Source organism: Pterocles gutturalis, unplaced genomic scaffold, assembly GCF_000699245.1.
Source record: "Pterocles gutturalis isolate BGI_N339 unplaced genomic scaffold, ASM69924v1 scaffold14544, whole genome shotgun sequence".
NCBI classification, from domain to species: domain Eukaryota; kingdom Metazoa; phylum Chordata; class Aves; order Pterocliformes; family Pteroclidae; genus Pterocles; species Pterocles gutturalis.
Genome location: NW_010135947.1, coordinates 84,302 through 105,499, shown reverse-complemented (window position 1 = coordinate 105,499; position 21,198 = coordinate 84,302). Strand labels below are relative to the sequence as shown.

The window sequence follows — 21,198 nt, the reverse complement described above, 5'->3', positions numbered from 1 at the left end:
AGCCCTTTCTTTTTCCCCCCCCCCCCCCCCCCCTTATTTTTGATGTGGGGGGAAGAGAAGAGAAAGGAAGGAAGAAAGGAGATGAAGATGTGAGTTTCTTACAGCCTTACCTCATCAGTTTGGGTGAGGAGTTGGGTGAATTTCGCATGCCTCCGTTTCGTTGCTTTTTTTTCGGTGATAGTGTTGACGGCTGCTCATCTTCAACTGGAAATATAAGGAACTCATAAGAGTAAGTACTGCTCTAAGTGCAATATGAAATACAAGTGAAGTAGCAAAGAACACACACTCTACGTCCATTCACGCACTGATACTTCATTGCTAACATAGGCCCAACAGTAATAAAAATCAAATACAAGTTAGTCAAAGAGATTGGTTTGAAGGAGAAGCAGGGAAGAATACCAGGGTTTTGAACACAGGCGTTCAAATTGGTTTCATACTTCAAAAACAAGGAGGGGGAACCACATTTGGGTTATTCTTAGAGTTATTTTCAGTTAATCTGTGCTACAGAAAAGTAGAATTAGTGCTCTGCTATGTTCCCAGAAAGATAAAGTACTATTTGCAACACCAGCATAACAGCTGTCAGCCTGCTTTTGCTAATGAACTAGACACCAGTTGGTTCTTGTTCCTCACATGCCAAACAACAGAGTCTTCATGAAGAGATGTAAAATATTCAATGCCGTGATGTTCAATGATTCAGTTAGTCGGGAATGTGAACGCAGCCTGCCACTGTGCACAGATCTCCAGCACAAGTCAGACCTCATCGTTCTACCCTTCTCACAAAAGGGAGTTTTAACAGGAGTGAACAGAATGAGGCTGAATGGAAGTAGGGAGAAAATACCTGTATAACAGAGGATGCATGTGTTATGCAATCTTTTGATGAGGTGCATTTTCAATGACAGATCAAATTCCAGATGTAAAATCACTTACGGTTTTGCCAATCATAAACTACTCCTGGATAACCTATGTCACAACACGTACTGTTTAAACAAGTGCAGCTTCCTAACAACTCATCTATGAGAATTAACCACCATCATTACTGTTTCAAGACTGTTACTGTATTTGATAATCTGCACATAAGGTTTACATGTGCTATCAAAGGGAATTATGCCTGCTTGCTCAAATTCACACTAATGCTGAAATACTGTAATCTAAAGAAGGAAAAATACACTCTTTTTTTCCATCCTACTGTTAACTGAAAAATTAACTAGAAGATAATATAACTGATGCCTAGGAGGCTGTTACTTTAAAGCTAAAAGGAAAGACATTATTAGTAGTAGTAGCAGCTACATTAAAAGAGCTTAATACACATTAGCAGTGCACAAACAGATGCCAGAAAAAAAAATCTACTTGCAACAAGCTACGTACGAACAACAACAAAAGCCTGCCTTGCTGTATGTCACCCTACCCATGTCTACTTATCTGTGTAGAAATTAAGCAATATCTCTCTGCTATAAATCTCTTCTGACACTATTTTATTACAGACTGCATTCTAGCCTGTCATGTCCATCTGTCTGCCCAAGTCTGCTATGGGACTTGATTTTGCCTTGGTCAAGACAAAAGGACAGGGCCCTGAAAAGACAGATGTGCTGTCCTTTTAAATGACCTGGTATCACCTAAAACATCACAGGAATCAAAATAAACAAACAAAAAAAAAAAGCATTGCAAAAGACAAACAAACAAAACAAAACAAAATTTAACCCCAAAATAAATGCCCCACAGAGTGGTGTAAAAGGTAAGACTTAGATCAGAGCAATGACTCTCCAATAATAATTTATTTCACTAACTTAACTTTCTTTTCTTCTTGGGCAGCATCCCCAAAGACAAAGCCATTTCTTTCTCATTTGTCTTGTCTTTTTTTTCTAAGTCAGAGTCCTACAGTGGAAATACTTATTGATGATTAGTCAAGTATCACGCTTTGTTTGGCTGAGACATAAACAAGCCCACAGAAAATTCTCAAAAATACACAAACTGAATTTTTCTTTCTGTGACAGTTTGTTCAGACTAAACTAGGTCACTTCAGTATTTAGCTACGTGTAACATAAAGTGAATGTGCACAGAATTATTTTATTAGTGATATCTTTCTATTTCTCATTATAACAAAGTGCAAGTATCTGTGCATTTCAGAACACCCCCTGCAAATCACTGTCTTGGAAATGGCCTAGTCTTGTTTTAAACTTGTCTATCAAAAACTTATTTGCATGCTATTCCACACAGACAATAGGTTGCTTTCAAGATATACACTGTGCTCTCTTCTTCTTTATAGGATATAAACATTCAGTTCCAATGTGACGAATCCACCACTTGAGAGATCAAAGAAACAAGAACCATGCAAAATGTTCCTTCCAGAAACCAGCTATAGCTGATATGTTTTGTTTGTTTCTCTTGGTAGAAAAATTCTAAATTTCACTTAATCTAATCTGGTACAACAGGGTTACAGAATGTTTCTCAAGAGATTCAGTATTGCCCCATAAGTAAAGTGTATTGTTATACTATTTTAACAGTTTAAGAAGATATATAGACATCAGGACCAGGTGCAAAATCTTACATTAACACAAGTCAACTATAGATCATATTATAGCCAGAAATATTTCTATGAGCAACACTATTAAAAAAGAGTACTTTTCCATGTTTTCAGCTAGCTAATAAGACTCCTGTCTGATCTTTTCAAATACTGAAAGTTAGTACAGTAAGAATCTTTTGTACTGTATGGTCCAGAATTTGTCTTCTCTAGGACTGCCAGGTGATGCCACCCTGCCATCCAATTCAAAAACAAAGTCTTACTAGCAATCATCCACCATTTCCAGAACTAGATTTCTAGCTGTCTGCAGTTATTTTTGGTACTGTTTCTACAATAAATAAGCTCCCTCTTTTGATACGTGCCTGTCATAGTCAAACTATGTTACTGTCACTAATTGCCTAGAAAGTCCAAGGTTAATGTGGCTCACTAGTTAATACCTGTTAAACCCTTCTGAGGGAATCTCACGTTTGTTGTGAAAGCAATGCCTTGTTTAAATAAGGAAGTCATTTATTCTCATTGCAGCAATGAAAGATGATCTATCTTAATCACATCCAAACAAGATTTTATCAGTGAAATCTGTGCACAGAGTTTTTCATCTGCAGTTTAGAAATGCAACTCTGTAAGAATGGGGAAAGGGAATCCATGAAGCTGAAATATGTAAATGGTACATAATGGACACCATTACCTATGGCTTGGTTCCCAAGAGTGTTGCAATGATAACACACAAGTGGCTTCTTAGCAATAGGTAGGATATAAAACATATTTAATTATTGTCCTTCAGATACTCTTATAAATTTCCTGCATGTTTACAGAAATAGATCTAGCAAAATTTTTAGTGAAGCCATAAAATATTTTAGTTTCATGGTTCTTGTACCTGCATTCATTTAAAAGGGAGTCTTACATTTGCTTGCTCTTGTGAAAGACAACCATATTTGAATAATGGGCTGTGATATATGACAACTCAGCTCTGATGTTGTATGTTTCACCTAATGATTTTATTAATGAGAATGTGCCCCCATTTTCAGTATTTTTTATGTCTTTATGCTACAGGATTTGTATTAAAATACAGTCATACTACATTATGCAGACTTTCGTTACCAGCTTTCATGAAAATTGCAAATATGTTCAAGAATTGGATGCAGAATTTTATAGAACTGGAACTCACCCCAGCCTCCGAATTCTAATAAAATTAAAGAGCTTGTCTGCACATCCCTAAGTATAACACTTAATGTACTCTAGTAACAACCCAGTGCTCACTTGTCTAATAGGCAGAGAATCTAATAGTTTTGCAGTTCAGGAAGACTCAGTGCTAGAAAAATGACAGGCGACTCTAATGAGGCTTCAGATGCTCCAGTTTATGCTGGAGTTTAATTTGAAGTTACACTGATGTTTTAACATGTTTGCTTATTCCTAAGTAAAGAGGATTCATTATTTCAATGACATAACCTCCAGACAATGTTCCATGAATTGATTTAAGATGTGCTGGTAATTTCAACAGCCTTAATGTGGAGCTGAACATCTGTAAGAACACATTACTCGACTTTTATCCTCATTTCATTTTTTAAGCAAAACAAATGGAATGTCTTTCAGAAACAGTGGACAAGTTCATAACTTTTTTCCTTGTTACTTTGTTACCATTTTTGAAACCAATCTGTCTCCTTCACTGCCTCTCCCAGGTCTCTGCCAGAACAGTTTACAGACACTGTTTTTTAGACGCCAAAAAGAGCTGGAATTTGAAATAACATCTATGTTACTGAACATCACACGAACTGGAATATCTGGTACACTCATTCTGCCTAGCAGGTAAATGCTTCAGATCAAAAAAACATATGAAAGGTAAAGCACAAACCACCCAGAAACATTAGTTGACTAGCTATCTTGATTAACTTATTAATCACCACATCTGGAGAAATCCACATCTGTAAGCACTTAACAGAGCATTAGTAATGTCATAGTCACATTGAAAACAGACTGGAAAACCATGCACAAACCAAACTGTTTTGCCTTATGCATCCAACTACAGGGCTACCTACGGAGATCTTGGTTCAACCCGGGCTTTTGGAAGTGGTAGCGGTATTTTACAGGCAAGCTGAGTGCCCTTTGCAATCTACAGTACGTAGACTTTCCTTGTTCAACAGAACTCAACAAGTTAAGCTGCAGCAGTGAGGGGTTGTTGGGTAGGAAGAGGCTCCCTTTACGGTTATTAACAAGTGGAACAGGTTCCGGGATTCCTTCAGTGGACTTGGCACCAACCAATGCATTAGTAGTTGCATTCTTGAATTGGTATGAACATTTTGTGTAACTTGATCTAGCTGCATTCTTTACTTCTAAATAATAAGAAAAAATTTAAATTAATGTCTTTGTATTAAAAATTATTTCAAACCACAGGCATGAATCAATTCCGATATCATGTGGAATTACAGACTTTAGTTTAAAGAATGAGTTTCTACAGCTGAAATAAAGGTTTATACCTGCAGCTTTCCTAAGTTTGGTTTTTTTCCAAAAATGTTTTTTTATAAAAGAATACTTATAAAAAGATTATTCCACAATATTATCATCTTTAACCAATAATCCCATCCTAGGGTATGTCTGAGGCAACACTTATTTCCCACATGTTGATAAAGTCTTTGAGATTTACCAGCTGTGAAAGATGTTAATTCTTTTGAATCTACTGAAAATGACAGGGGAGGTAGAGCACTCTGCTGCTATTAAAATAAATATGGAATAATAGAAAAAAGGTCAACACTTCAATGTTGTGCAAGCATACTTATGGAATTAAGCTGATGTTTAGGGCCCTACATAAAATTTGTTGGGTATTCAGAAGTGCTGAATACTGTAAATTTCAGGAGGTTATACATAGCACCTCTGAAAAGAAAGCTACTAAATTTAATTTCCTAAATTTTAGCTTGAAACTCTGATTCTTAGTCTTCCATTTCTAACATAACAAAGCTAATTAAACAAAAACCGCATATGAATACCTCTAACAAATGCCATCCTCTGTAAAAGACGATAATAAAATGTTTTTATGGGAAAAATATGCAGTAATGATCTCCTCCTAATACTTGTTTCATTCTGAATGAGCACAGTATATAGAGAAGAAGGTATATTACTGAGCCACCAAGACCTTACATTCTGATATATATTATGAGGTGAGGAGGTTAGGTAGGGAGTAGTTTATAGACTGATAATCTTGCAGCATTATTTCCATATGTTTCAATTGCCTTAAGTTTCCATGGAGCACTTAGAGTAGACAGTCGCTCAAAATTATTTGAGGTGGTTGGCATGTTTTTTGGAATCTTTGTGTAGTTTATTATCAGCTAGAAACAGTATGTGGTAACAGGAAAGATACATAAATAGCATCCACATGCTTGCTATTTGTGTTCATGCACAAAATCTGTCTCACAAAAAAAGGTGATTGCAAGTAAATTACAAGAGTCATTTGAGTGTACTTGTTAACAAGGTTTAACTATTTAGTGATAAGGTATCCATTCCTATTCAATGATCTCTGAATTGATGGCTTGCTACTAGTCTGACTGAGGTGGACAGAAAAATCAGTGAGAACCGGACTAGGGTCTAACTCGCAAAGTTTTTCTGCCCTTTGCTAATAGTAGTAACATTTAAAGTATAATGATAATAATGCATACTCATGAGAGTTCAGACGGATTTTAGATTATGGGAGGATACCATATATCTTTGACTATTAAAAATTACACAAAAAATGTTGTGTATCATGTTGGATACACTACTTGAAAGTTATCAATCCTACCACAGAGTTACTCGGTTTTTGTCAAATCTTGTACTTCCATCTTTGATATTCCTTGAATGAAACAATTTTCAGATTATAAAATATATCTACAGAGACCTGCCTCCCTGCACAAGCCAGTGGTCAAACATGTATTTGAACACTTTAAAATGTATCAGTTTGATTCTATTTTTAAACTACAGATAGCAGTAGCAGACATAATCTTTATAATCTACATGCCTGCATTAAAGTATCTTCACACACAATGGAAGAAGACCAAAACCTATTAATAGTGCTTATCCACCCTCCAATCAAGTTGTTTAAGAAACATAATCTTTTTACAGTCTCTTCTGGAGTTCAATAAGTGATGGTTTCATACAGTGGACCTGAATATTAAGCACTTAACTTCCATAACAGTATGTCTTATGGTATATTCCACGCAGACACAAACAAGCTTTCCCAAGACTTTGTGCTTGCAGTAGCACAGCATGAGCCAGAACTCACAAAAAAACATTGTCTTTCGGTATGGCTTAATAGTTTGAGCTTGACATCATATTTAACAGCATCATATGATCTTGTTCAGCATGAAGTCAGACTGAGCTGCCTAAAACATTGTACTTGCTCTCATTTCCAACTGTGTGGATAGGTACTACCACTGAAAAGCAAAACATTAAACAATGGGGATAACAGAATTGCCATTTTTTTTTCAAATTATTCCAGATTTTAAATTTCTAACTACCAGTTTCATCCCATGACCTCTAACCTCCTGCCTCTGATGCTTCAGCTGCTTCAGCTGAAAAAGCCCCACAATGAGTGACTATGATATACCTTGTTCATAGAACAAGTCTCTTTCTGAGTCCCAACAGCTTATGGCTTATGTACACAATCTTGAAAAGAAAAGATTACAGTATAATATCTGTAACCTATCTTTGGTAGAGATAGTTATCTCTTTGCCCATTCATAGAATCATAGAATGGTTGGAGTTAGAAGGGACATTAAAATCACCTTGTTCCAACCTCCCTGCCATAGGCAGGGACACCTTCATCTAGACCATGTTGCTCAAAGCCTCATCCAGCCTGGCCTTGAACACCTCCAGGGATGGGGCATCCACAGCTTCTCTGGGCAACCTGTTCCAGTGTTTCACCACCCTCACAGTGAAAAATTTCTTCCTAATATCAAATCTAAATCTACCCTCTTTCAGTTTAAAACTGTTACCCCTTGTCCTATCACTACATTCCCTGATAAAGAGTCCCTCCCCATCTTTCCATAGTCCCCTTTAAGTAGCTGGAAGGCTGCTAGAAATCTTCCCAGAGACTCACTCCAACAGGCCTATGTCCTTCTTACATTGGGAGCCCCAGAGCTGAAACACAGTACTCTTCTGATGCAGTCCAGGACACGGCTGGCTTTCTGGGCTGCAAGCACACATTGCTGGGTCATGTTAAGCTTCATCTACCAGCACCCCCAAGTCCTCCTCCTCAGCGCTGCACTCAAACCATTCTCTGTCCAGCTTGTATTTGTGCTTGTGGTTGCCCCAATCCATGTGTAGGACCTTGCACTTTGGCCTTGTTGAACCTCATGAGGGTTGTGTGGGCCCGCTTGCCAAGGTCCCTCTGGATGGCATCCCCTCCCTCCAGAGTGTCAACTGCACCACACAGCTTGGTGTTTGCAAACTTGCTGAGGGTTCACTCAATCCCACTGTCCATGTCTCTGACAAAGATGTTAAATAACACTGGTCCCAGTACTGACTCCTGAGGAACGCTACTCATCACCGGTCTCCACTTGGACATTGAGCCACTAACGGCAACTCTTTGAACGTAACCATCCAGCCAATTCCTTATCCATCAAGTGGTCCATCTGTCAAATACATGTTTCTCTGATTCAGAGACAAGGATGTTGTGTGGGACAGTGTTGAACGTCTTGCACAAGTCCAGGTAGATGATATCAGTTGCTCTTCCCTTATTCACCAATGCTGTGGCCCTGGCATAGAAGGCCAACAAGTTTGTCAGACACAATTTGCCCTTAGTGAAGCCATGTTGGCTGTCACCAATCACCCCCTTGTTTCCCACAGTTTCTAGGAGGATCTGTTCCATGATCTTGCTGGGCACAGAGGTGAGACTCACAAGCCTGTAGTTCCCTGGGTCTTCCTTTCTTCCCTTTTTAAAAATGGGGGTTATGTTTCCCCTTTTCCAGTCAGTAGGAGCTTCCCCAGACAGGCTTAGCAATTTCACCCACCAGTTCCCTCAGGACGCACAGATTTATCTCATTAGGTCCCATGGACTTCTGCACCTTCAATTTCCTTGGATGGTCTTGAACCTGATCTTCTCCTTCAGTGGGTGGTTCTTCATTCTCCTTAATTCTTCATTCTCCCATTCCTCCAATACAGTTAATGAGGTTTTTACCCTAGAAGAGTAAAACTGGGTATGTTTAGACTAAATAGACTGTCAAGTTGTACATGCAATGTTTGAGCAACCTGGTCCAGTGGAAGGTGTCCTGCTCATTGCTGGAGGGTTGGAACTAGACGTTTTTAAGATCCTTTTCAACCCAAACCATTCTATGATTCTATGCACACTGTGCCACAAACACAAGCACATCAGGATACACACGGACCTATACGTGCAAGCACAGAGGCACAATTCTGAACACGAGATACACTTGTGCTTTCAGCTTAAGCAGTATTTTGCAACTAGGTGAGAAATACAGACCAACACCATCACTTCATTAGAACTATTCAGGCCACCTGTCGTGTATCTATAAGGCATTATTATTGTTAAGTAAGAATAGAGATACATACTGGTCATTTTGAGAGTAACCTTTGAATAATTTTTTGAGAATGGCAAACAATAAGGAAACAGATACGAGTAGAGCAAGAGTAAGAAATTCCATGTTTTCTGTAGTATTTCCTAATTGCACCCTGGGTGAACACTACCTGTTTTTGGCAAATGCTGTACAGAGCTTGCCCAAGAAACTTGTCAACATTAGAAAGATAAAAAATAATGTTTATAAAATTTGAGATATTAATGCAATTTATGTAAAGGTATTTTGAAGCTGTGTACATTCCTATTCCTTCCCCCCACCCTCAAGAACTCCCTATCAAGCTCAGTGAATATACACATGCCTACAGACTGCATTAAGGAATCATGCCGGTTTCTATTTCTATACATTTTATTTATTATAATGAAGATAATTTGAAATGCAATCTGCAACTCCCTGAACATTTTTAAAACAACCAGTGTAGTTAATCTAATGCCTATGGCAATCTCTATTTATTCTTTGTGAGCGCACACTTGCCATAACTTAAAACTGGGCTGAGCTTTAATTTAAATGTAACAAGGCAGAACACCAGAACAGTGCTTTCAACAAAATAGTTGAAACTGGCTTCACCATGATTTGCCTGGAAGGGAAGATGAAAATGTGTTTTAAAGGAGAAAAAATATCCTGATCAAAACCAGACATTCTAAACAACCACCACCGATACCCACTGCTCCTTTCTTCCCTCATCTCTATCAGCTGCTAGGCTTTCAGCACCATTTTTCACCAGACACTAGCACAGCACTTTCCTTCACAGTCAGCCATCAGCCAGAGCTGTCACTTGTAGATACTTCATTTTTGTTTCAGTCTAATTCATACTGTAACCCCTTAATCTCTCCAGTGAGGAATGCCATGTCACTGTGTAGATATGCCAGATCCAGCACTAGAAGTACAGAGAGCGTTTTTAACAGTAAAACTATTTTGGCTTAAAAAAATATCTTATTTCTTCCCCCAGCTTGACTGTTTTCTTTCACCTAAGCATCTTCCTAGCTGACCTCCAAAGGAGCAATCACCATTCTCCAATCTGGCATGTCTTCCACAAAGCTCAGTTTTCATGTGGTGGGTGAAGACAAGCTGCATCTCTGTAGTACTAAATGCAAATAATCAATATGTTGATTGAGCTCTTGGCTACCAGAGTTCTTTTGATGGGAGTGACAGTGAGCCTGACTTCCCTCTTTCAATGACAAGCCTGTTTAGATTTTGCTACCTACCACTTCATGAATCAGGCAACTGAAAATACCCACAGCAATTCCTCAAAACTGTCAGCTATCGCTGTGATTCCACCCAGCACCCCCTGTACAAGACAACAGATTAACCATTAGGCTAGATATGTTGAAAATATACAGCTTCAACCTTTCCCCAGCTAGCTCAGAGCAATGTATAGATGATTATTTCAACCGTCAGCTGCCGCATAGACTTAAACCCCTGCACAATAACTCCTGGATTCATCTGCCCCTTGTCAAACTTGCACAGCTTTAGTTTGAGCATACATACTGTGGCAGTTTCACTGCGGATCTAGAATAATCCAGACGGCTGCTGTCTCTTTGTTAACACAAAGCTAAACTGATGAGTTTGTAATGCATTTCATATCAAAGGTAGATTCAGAAAAGAAAATGTGCCCAATCGGTTGTGGTTGGAATTTAGCATAGTATCAAAATACAGTTTAATCGGAACATTTGCTATTTGTTGGAAAAAATACATCTGCTTTAAAAATCACTTTATGCCAATGAACTATTTATTTTATAAATTTGTAATTATTACTTGATTTTTTGGTGGTAACAGATGTAATGAAATAATTGACTAGAAACTACAATGCAATAGTGCTTGATGAGAAACAAGAATGTTAATTTTAGGAACTGCAGAGCAGTGTTTGCTTGGTGTCTGAAATGAAACAGGATTGCTATTTTGGTTTCTATGTGCATTACAAACTCAGGAAAATGCATTTCACTGTTTTTTTTTTTTTTATACAAAGAGAAACAGATATGCTCTACATACTAGCATAATTAGAAAAGCAGGTAAGGCTCACTGGCTTTTAGCTGCAGTGTGTGTCATCTGAAGCAGATAAGAAAACAACAAGATCCGAGAATGTCAAGAATGCATCATCTCAGAGCATTTCACAAATACCGAATAGTGCTTACATGATCCATTCTCTTTGAAACAGTGCAGCATAGGAAACATCTTTTTTTCTTATATATTTTTTTTTTCCCAGGCTTGCATCTTTTGGCTAAAGGCACATAAAACTGAATGACAAATGCATTCCTCTATGTTTTTTTTTTTTTCCCTATTGGCATCCCATGCTTAAATTTTATATTAATAATACAGTCTTTCAGTGTTAATTCTCTTCACACAAAAAGGATTGAAACTCACCTACAACTATATTCCTCACCTTTGTTTTCCCTGAATGCTGTGAAAAGACAGTTAATAGAAAATACGAAATATTGCTAGGCTGGATCTTGTTATGTAGTCTAGACGGCTGCTCTGATATTCTTTGAAACCACGGTAAACTTTAAGTTCCTGAGCTTTTAGGGTTACACGTGTATACAGAATGAAAAATAGACTGCAAAGGCTTTTGGAACCCAGTGAACTTCTGACTTGAATCTTTTGGTGAAAACAGTCCAGGATATCGTTTTACACTACTTTATTTTTAGGGGTAGAGCAACCCCCTAAGGTTACTCTAGAACTTTGATGGTTTTTCTTTGCTCCTCCAGTTTAATTCAAGAGCATAATTATTATGAATGCTTTCCAGAGATACCAGTTGTTATCACTTCTCTATTATTGCAACGTCAGCAAGCAAAGAAGTGGTTTAAAGCCGTTCAAATTGTGGTTGATCTAAAGTCCACTGAAGTCAGAGAAAACACATGTATTTCAGTGAACTTTAGATCAGGAGCTGTTCATATCTCATGCTTCGGGGTGCATGATGCAGGAAGAAAGTCCTTCCCACATATACAGCATTTCACAACTGGCTTAGGCAATTTAGAAAAGCGTTCAGATTTCATGGGCCTGGTTTCTTGTTCCTGTACAGAAGTATATGCATAATATGACACTATTTGCATGTAAGAACCATCTCCCATTTCCCCTGATAAATGTGCACAGTAGAAAAAAGCTACTTTATTTAATTCTTAATCAAATCCTAACTTATACTTAGACTAAGTCATATGTCCGTTGAACCTTGAACATCTTTTCAGAATCAGATTTTACTATTCCCTCATACATTTTTCTTGACTTTTAGTCTCCATTCTCCATTGCCTTCTCAATTTATGATTCACTCTGTAATTGTTTATTCAAGTCATTATACTGTTATTGGAAAAGAGTAAAAATAAAAGTTTTTTAGAAAAAGCATTAGTAGACTCTTTTTGCTTGTCCAGTTAATTGTCCAATTGACTTCTTCACACATTGTACCCATACAGAATACTATTTGGGTAAATTTTGAGTGAAGAAAGGGAGATGTGTCTAAATGTAAAATTTAAAACAGAACATGGTCTGTGTTCACGGGGGGCCTGTTCTCCAGACAAACATCAGAGTGAAGGGAATTGACTTTTGAATCTTTTGATTGCACCGTGGAGAATAAGGAAACTCAAAGTCTCTCACAGGGTATAGTGAGCGTAAATATTCTCCGAGTTAAATTTTAAATTCTGTTACTTCATTATGACAAAATGTTCTGCTATCTGAAGACTGAGGAGGAGCAGCAGCAAAATGTTACCCCTGTGTGTCAGAAAAGAGCAGTTCAGATGCTGTGTGTCCTACTGTGTCACAAGCATCTACGAACTCCAATTTTAGAGCTCCAGCTGCTGCGTCTGGCAGAAGCAAAGTACAAAAGGATTGCTAAAAGCCACACGTTAGCTTTTTAATAGACTATCTGATGATCCCATGGCTACAAACAGAGGACTGGGAATCTCTTGTTTGGGAATTTAGTTCTACCACTGATCTGTTACATAGCCTTGGGTTGCTCACTTGTAGACAATTCCCTTTTAATGGAGTTTCTCATTTATAGCTCTTGCTAAGACTCAAGTGACCAGATTATCTGAAAATGTGGCTGTTAATCACTATTTTTCTTAGATCTACCAGGTATAAGATGGTGAGGTTGCTATTGCTGTTTGGAAAGTACATTGGGAATACATTCCATAAAAACATACCACATACATATGTGATAAGAGTATATTGTAATTAGTGTTTTGTTTTTTCTTAAGTAGACATGAAAGTGTATCTCTCTGACATCAAATAACTGTATCATCTTTTTTATTTCTATGTTTCTTTATTTCTTTCCTTAAAAAATACAACATTGATTAAAGGACAGCGATTTCCTTATGAGTGGTCTTTGACAGTTCCGCAAGGCATGACATGTAAAGCCAAAAGGCACGTCTTTTGGGGATTCTTTAAGAGTAGCATCACACAGCAAACTGTAGTATTTCCACACCCATAGATCTAAATTCAGTGCACTGTCATAGACTATCCTTATCTCAATACACAGCATCCCAAAATGTATTGTCCTTTTTCCTATTGCCTCAGAGAGGATTTTAACACCAACTGTAAGGAACACGGAGGAAGAAATTACAGAACTACCGAGGGCAGACTCTAGTTATGTAGTTCTACCAAACTGTAGGAGGAATCTGTCCTGTTTTTACAAAGTAAAGGACATTTCCCCTTTGTGACTGAACACACTCATAATCTTATCAGTCACAGCTAAAATCAGTGAACTTCTCTATGTGGATAAAAAATAAGCTCCTATTAAAAGAAAAAAAAAAAAAAAAAAAAAGAAAAAAAGACCGACCACTCACCATTGTGCCTATGAACACTGTTCATAGTGTTTGCTGCTTACACTCCCTCAGCTCCATTAAATTCAGTGGGAAAATATACAACACCTAGAAGTAACTAAGGGAAAAACTAAGCACAGGAGTCCTTGGTGATTGCTCTTCTACTTGGGATTAGAAATGTTGTATTTACTGCATAGATTGTGTTCCTCCGGAAGAGAGACTTTCAGTGTATAGGAAAGGGATAGTTATATGCCAACTTCTTTGGAGCAGGCCTCCATAAATTTCAGCTAGGTCTTGCTGCAACTGTTTACTTCCTGAGAACCCTGGGAAGTACAGATTTAATCTTCCAGAAATCTAATTAGAAATATTACTGTTTTCCAGTTCAAAGTCCCAATTTATCTCAAGATTGTAAAAATACACATTTCCAGTGTAATTTCAACCTGCATATCCTGAAATTGTAAAATTAAACAACCTTTTCTCTACCCTGCTCATGACAAATTTAAGAATAAATTTGTGTTGAAGGGGTTTTCATTAACACATTTCCTGAATAAGGCATACGAGGTCCCCATGCCCATTTCCCTGGGAGTACAGTATTGTTGTCTAAAGAAAAGATTTTCATAAACTTCTTACAAATCTAGGACACTGTATCCTTAACTTCTATTTTTTTTATTATTATTATTCTTTCTCTGCTTCCCAGTGAGTTATCTTACTTCTGAAACACACAATTTAAAGGACATTGCTCATTTTTCTTTTTTACTAAGAGGTAACATAAATATTTTTTTTTTCTTTTTAAACTTCACTATCATTAAATTTCTTTTCCCTTTCGGCTGTTGTTTACCCCTGTAGAAAATGGTGTAGAAGTGTCTGTGTCTCTGAACAAAAAGAACTGAAATATTGACATTTAACTCTGGCTTTTTATTGTCAGTTTTATCCAGCTTTCATCCACATCCATGGAAAATCTTCCATTTACTAAATGTTAATAGGATCAGGCTCAGTGATCCCCAATATTCTTTCAGGCTCTGCTGTAATATTCGTCTGGGATGAAGGTCTTCATATGACTATTACCTGTGAGGTCATAACATTTTCACATGCAAACTAAGTATGCTTAGTGCTAAGCATGTTTACATATATGCTGGTTTTATATAAAAGTACTTACACTGTATATACCTATTCAGGAACACTTGCATGCAATTAAAATGTGCCATTTGAAATGTAAGATATATATTTTTTTTTAATAAAATTGTTTTGTCACAAAAGCAATAGATAATAAAAAAGTTCTTGTAGGCTTTTCAGTCACTACTTATTTCTAAGCCAGCACCACCACCTGCTGGTTACATGGAGTTTCAAGCCCCAGTGCTGTTTTTCTGTCTTCAAATGTATGCTTAAGTATAGAACAGTATTTCTCATATGCTCTTATACATAGAAATGTTATTGGCAGACGACAGATTTTTAGCACACTCGCTGCAGTTTAACAATAGTCTATTATCTGAAGTATGGCTTTCATAAAAGTGGGGAATGTTAATTGTTGACAAACTAATTCTCTTAAGCAAAGTACTACTAGTCACAGGGTAATCATCCAAATTAATCAAATAGATTGAACCTGTTGTATTAAAAAAGCCTGTTGTAACATATCCTGTTTTTATCACTTAAAGAAATACAGTTAACTACATTTCATGACACTAAAAAATCAGTATTTTTTTTTTCTAAGTGCTCCTTACTTTAGTGAGTTCTACAATATAATCCATTCTTACAAAGCTCTGTTTTCCTCCAAACAAATGTATCTAGAAAAGCAAATCACCTGGTAGATATATTAATATAAAAAACAACCAAGAGATAAACAACTAAGCTTAAAGCTATAAAATAATAGCAAATATAGCAATATCAAAACCAGAGATGGAACATAACAAATTGTAATGGACAGTTAGGGAAGTATAGCACATAATTTCTAGGTAAACAATGGCAAAACAAAGGAAGTAAAACAACACAATAATCATAATAATTAAAAAAAATAAATGGAAATTTGCTGTCTACCTCTGATTGTATCTGCAAAAGAACCCAGAAAAGAATTAATACTGACATCTCTGCCAAAGCATACAGTTTCTTGGCTGGAATAGATTGCTATGGGGAAGCAGGGGCTGGCAATTTCATAGGGGTAGAAAATAAAGTATAAACTAAGAAATCCAGTGGTGATAACTAATGTTACTTACAACAGCATTTACATCTCTAACAGAAAGACTGCTCAAAAGGATGGATGTATTTAGCAAGGATCGTATTTTTCAAATAAAATCATAATAGGATCAAAATACCTCCATACAAAATAAAAAAAAAAAGACTGTCATAAATTCCCTCTGATTATTTCTCTAATACTAAAAAATATGGCACTGATAACACTGAAATACATGCAGAAGTTAGGGTTGAACTATTCAGAATTATTGTAAGAGGGAAAAGCATGCCATCTCACACTCAAGTCATGTAAGACAAACTATATAACAGAATGCAGACTAACAACTGAGGAAACAAAGCAAATAATACTGAATCTACCAAACTAAACTGATAGTCAGCTTTAAAAAAAAAAAAAAAAAAGTTTTGTCCTTTTATTTTTTACTCTGTTACTAAAGCTACACAGAGATTTCAAGCTTGCTTTGTTCACAACAAGGATGAGGCAGATCACACAGAGAGATCACAATCCATGATGAGGAACAGCTTTAGAAAGAAAACTTCATCAAAGGTAAATATGTAATTCTGGTTTCATTAACCAAAGCCTGATGAGAATGCAGACATTGGTAGAGAAAGCTAAAGTATCCTAACAGCAGCACCCTCACTGTTAGTACACAATGCACTAAAAGAAGAGGAGAGGAAAGGAGGCATTGAAGAATTTTTGAGAGAGATTTGTCGAAGTATTGAATTAGCCACTCAGGTTGCTCAGCTATGTCCTGCAGAATGCTTGGTGTGCTCAGTGTTATACCAGCGAAATTGCTTGTACTCTGTGAGTATAAAATTAAATACAGATGTTCATTTTCAAAGCAGGTAGCACAATAAGGAGGAATGAAGACTGATTAAAAAAAAAGAGAGAGAGAGAAAATAAAGAAAATTCTGCAGAAAATCACTGAACTGCCAGTATTTGTGTTATAATTATCACAACAATTTCACAATAAAGTCCACAATCACCTGGAGGAGAAGGAACTCTCTCCAACAAAGAGAAAATTGATATATAAGATTTCATAAAATTTACGAGTGAGTTGCTACCCTGAAAGTAACTATATCAACCACAAATGCCACAGGATGTCAATATATTCGGAAACAGTGTTGCTGCCAGATGTTTTGAGAGTCAGATACTGAGAGCATCCAGAAATCCAGTGCTCAGGGGACACTGACAGCTGTCAAGAAAGTAATTTTCCAGAAGCAAATTGCTTGGAGTTCTACCTCTGAGGATTTTATTTTGTCCTGCTTGAGAAGAAAGAAGAGGGCAGACAAAAGACTCACACGCTAAAGGCAGATCAAAAACAAATGCATATTTTGACATATTTTATATTCCTCATGGGCAGAACTCAAGGATACTGCTGAGGAAATCTGTGGGACCCAAGGGACAACTTCAGGATATTTCTTGAAGAGTATGTGGGGCTTGTGTATTGAGGCTGAATATATGAGTCTAGAGATACAATTCTTGCATTCCCTCAAGCTACAATTTGAGATGCAAAACAAGGGCTTATCTATCTATTTAGCAGGAGAAATCCCAGTAAAACTGTGGATGAAGGAGCTGCAGCGTATAAAGATTCAATCAGCCAATCAAAAAGACCATCAAAGCTTGATTAGCTACTAGACATGATAACACTAGAAATCCTGAATCCCAAAACAGAGTACGCATTTTCATTCAAGTAGGAGATAGTATTTTTAGGAATTACTCAGAAAAGAAAGAATGGAAAGAAAAAATTTCCACAGGTCATGCTATAATAAAAAAGCATGTGGTGGTGATCACAGGGGAGATTTGAAAAAAACTAAAACAATTCCATGCTTGAAAAGAGGCAAATTTAAGTTCAGGGAGTTTTAAGAATGGCTGAATTATACAATAGTGGCATACTCATGTGCACAGATCAGGTACAGATCAGGCACACAATTCAGACTACATAAATCAACACACAGAAGGATCTGGTGACAGTGGGTTAAGAGAATGCCAGTTCTTGCTCTTGTAGAATTTCAGACTGGTGTAATATCAGACAAATCTAGACTACACGATCACAGATCCTTGGCTTGAGTCTTCCCTGTCACTGCATATTGTGTGTTCTTTTACTTCTCTTTCAAACGTGACCAAAGGCTTTTGCTGAGTCACGTAAATCTCTAAAATGTAAAATGTCTGTAAGTTGGACTCCTTGTATGGAAGGATCCTCTCAAATAGCTAGGATTACACTACTGACTGCAGTTTCTGCAGATCCTTACATTGCGATTATCACCACAGAATCTATGCTGAGACCGCCATTTGTCCCAAGTCTACTGTTCTCTTGTATTTCTTTCTTTGTCTGAAGGAAGAAATCAGTAAGGTACATCTTGTTATCCAGGGCAGCGAAACGCTTGATTAGAAACCATCAAAACATACGGAATGAAATGTGTGTGTGTGTATATACATATATACACATATATATACACACATATATATGTGTATCTATATACACATATATATTAATTTTTCCTTGGACAATTAGTTGAAACACAACCTCCTAGTGCAAAAAAAAAAATACAGCTTTTAAGAACTATGGAATAATTTAGATCTTTACCAAATGAAAAGTTATTTGATTTTCAGCAGATTTTTTCTACATAAATTAAACAAAAAATACATTTTCATATCTCCATTTATGCAAAATATAATTTAGCAAAATATAATTTAGCAACAACTAAAATTTAATTTGAATAGTACTCTGAAAATGTGCAACCTCATACAATAGGATAAATATTTTTCTTTTTATCAAAAGCAGTTTTTAGTGTCCAAGAGTTAGTAAAATGTATTTTGCTATATTTTTGCTCGCCTTGACATTGGAGAGTTTAGTGGCTTCGTCCAGAACCAAGTAAAAAAGCAGTATATTTCATGCCAACAACAAGTCAAGATGCAAGAATGGCTATGAGTCCAATTCCATTATTAGTGAGAAATATTAGCATGTCATCCGAAAATCTGGGAAAAGTTTCCCATATGTTGTAAAGGACACTACGTAAAGGAAGCCAGAAAACTACAACCTGTTGGATTCAGTGGTGCATGTCACTTCTTTTCACCCTTCTGCAGCCTCATCATGTGAATTATATTCATTTTCACACCCTGAGATTCTAAATAAACACTGTAACACTTCTTTTCTGCCACCCATCTTGTGACTGACAGAGAGAACCTTACAGTCCTTGCGTGTTTTGATAGATCAGGAGTTAATTCCAATAGAGATAAAGAACAAATAATAAAAAACACTGGACAAATGTTGTTAATGAAACATACTATCAGTTTGCAACTGTGGATTATACCTCACGTTACTCATAGAATCATAGAATGGTTTGGGTTGGAAGGGACCTTTAGAGGTCATCTAGTCCAACCTCCCCTGCAATGAGCAGGGACATCTTCAACTAGATCAGGTTGCTCAGAGCCCCATTCAGCCTGGCCTTGAATGTTCCCAGCAATGGGGCATCTACCACCTCTCTGGGAAGTGTGTTCCAGTGTCTCACCACCCTAACTGTAAAAATTTTCTTCCTTCTATCTAGTCTAAATCTACCCTCTTTTAGTTTAAAAGCATTACCCCTTGTCCTACCACAATAGGACCTGCTAAAATGTTTGTCCCTATCTTTCTTTTACACCCCCTTTGAGTACTGAAAGGCTGCAATAATGTCTCCCCAGAGCCTTCTCTTCTCCAGGCTGAACAAGCCCAACTCTCTCAGCTTTTCTTCTTAGGAGTGCTGGTTCCATCCCTCTGATCATTCTCGTGTCTCTCTTCATGAACAGGAATAAGCATAATCTCTACAATAGGCTCAAAACTTTCAATTGTTTTTATTCTTTGCTAGAAGAATCTTAGTTCTATTAGCTGGTGAAAATTTAGCAGCTAGGCAAACGTTTATCTTGACTTCTAAGTTGATGTCCACGTGTCACAACTTCTGTTTATACTAAAAGTCCAAGCAACGTGTTCCATATGAGATAATGTAAGTACTATAGAAGAGGGGCTTGTTGTAGAATAAACCATCTATGCTGCTAGATGGCACACCTGCTAGTCTCTTCTGGCAAGAGTTTATTCAAGAACAGAACCCCCATTTCTTGTTGCCAGTCTTCCTCCATAGCATAGCTATGGTGATGTACAATCTCTCTACATATTGTAGTGCTGTGTCAGAAAACACATAACACCACTGAGAGAGTGAAGATAATAATGTCAGGAACATGGAAACAGAGAAATCAACATGCTTAGTGCAAGCAAACTCTTTTATCCAAGAACGAACAAAGGAAATGGCATGACAAAGATCAAAGATGCTATAATGATTTTTTTTATTTCCTTCAGGAGCTCTTCACAGTGAACTAGGTCTGCAATCCAATTAAAGTTCAGAAGTCACTAAAACCTGCAGATGATTTTAAAAATATTTTTTTTCCAGAAATCTAAAAAGAGATTCTTCCCTGCTGATGCAGTTAAACAGAAGGCATTCATGCCCTCTTAGATACTTTCCCCTTTCAAAACCTCCCTAAACTGGACAGCAACAATGTAGTGCTGGTAATTTCGCCATTCTTCTTTCTGTCATGTACCCTATTTAACTTTCCTTTCCTCCTTGCTGTCTATTTATGACCTCGTTCAGCAAAGATCAGAAGACGTGAAAATTGGCCTCCACAGGGGAATCACTGTCAAAAGGACACCCAGGTTTACATGTAATACTTCAAAATATAAGGATATCAAAGAGCTTCTTAGCACAAAATGTAATACAATAATATTGAGAATACAATATTCTCAGACTCTGAGTGGAAAAGGTACTACAGTCATGTAGTAAGTCAGTGGCACAGTCAAGATTGGGATCTTTGCCTTGTGCCATTTGCCTAGGTAGAATTTCCAGTCAAACTAAAATGTCCACATGAATTTTTAACCAGATGACACTGGCCACTTGTTACATAGTAATAATGCTTTTCCCACCCTTCTTTTTCAGAATAATTGTACTGTGCTAACAAGATCTGATCAGTCAGTGAAGCATGTGTGTGTGTGAGGTAGCACACAGTATGTTTCCTGAAGTCACTGATAAAAAGTGAATTGCAGTATTACAGCATTCAGTAATATATAAAATATCACAAGGGAAGCTGTATCACTGTATTATAAAAAAGTATGCTAACAGAGGCCGGTAAATAGTTCCAAATAGTAAAAGTACAACAACTAAACTTCAATGCA

The 21,198-nt window shown here is 37.0% G+C and overlaps 1 protein-coding gene across 1 annotated transcript in view; it reads right to left on the bottom strand.

The window, feature by feature from the left end:
* KCNMA1 (potassium large conductance calcium-activated channel, subfamily M, alpha member 1) overlaps nucleotides 1-21,198 on the bottom strand; it is a gene marked incomplete at both ends in the record, with an annotated part of 119,421 nt that overhangs the window by 16,647 nt on the left and 81,576 nt on the right. The window contains one exon of the mRNA XM_010082111.1: nucleotides 111-204. Coding sequence (XP_010080413.1) covers nucleotides 111-204 — 94 coding nt within the window. The remainder of the gene's footprint in view (nucleotides 1-110; nucleotides 205-21,198) is intronic.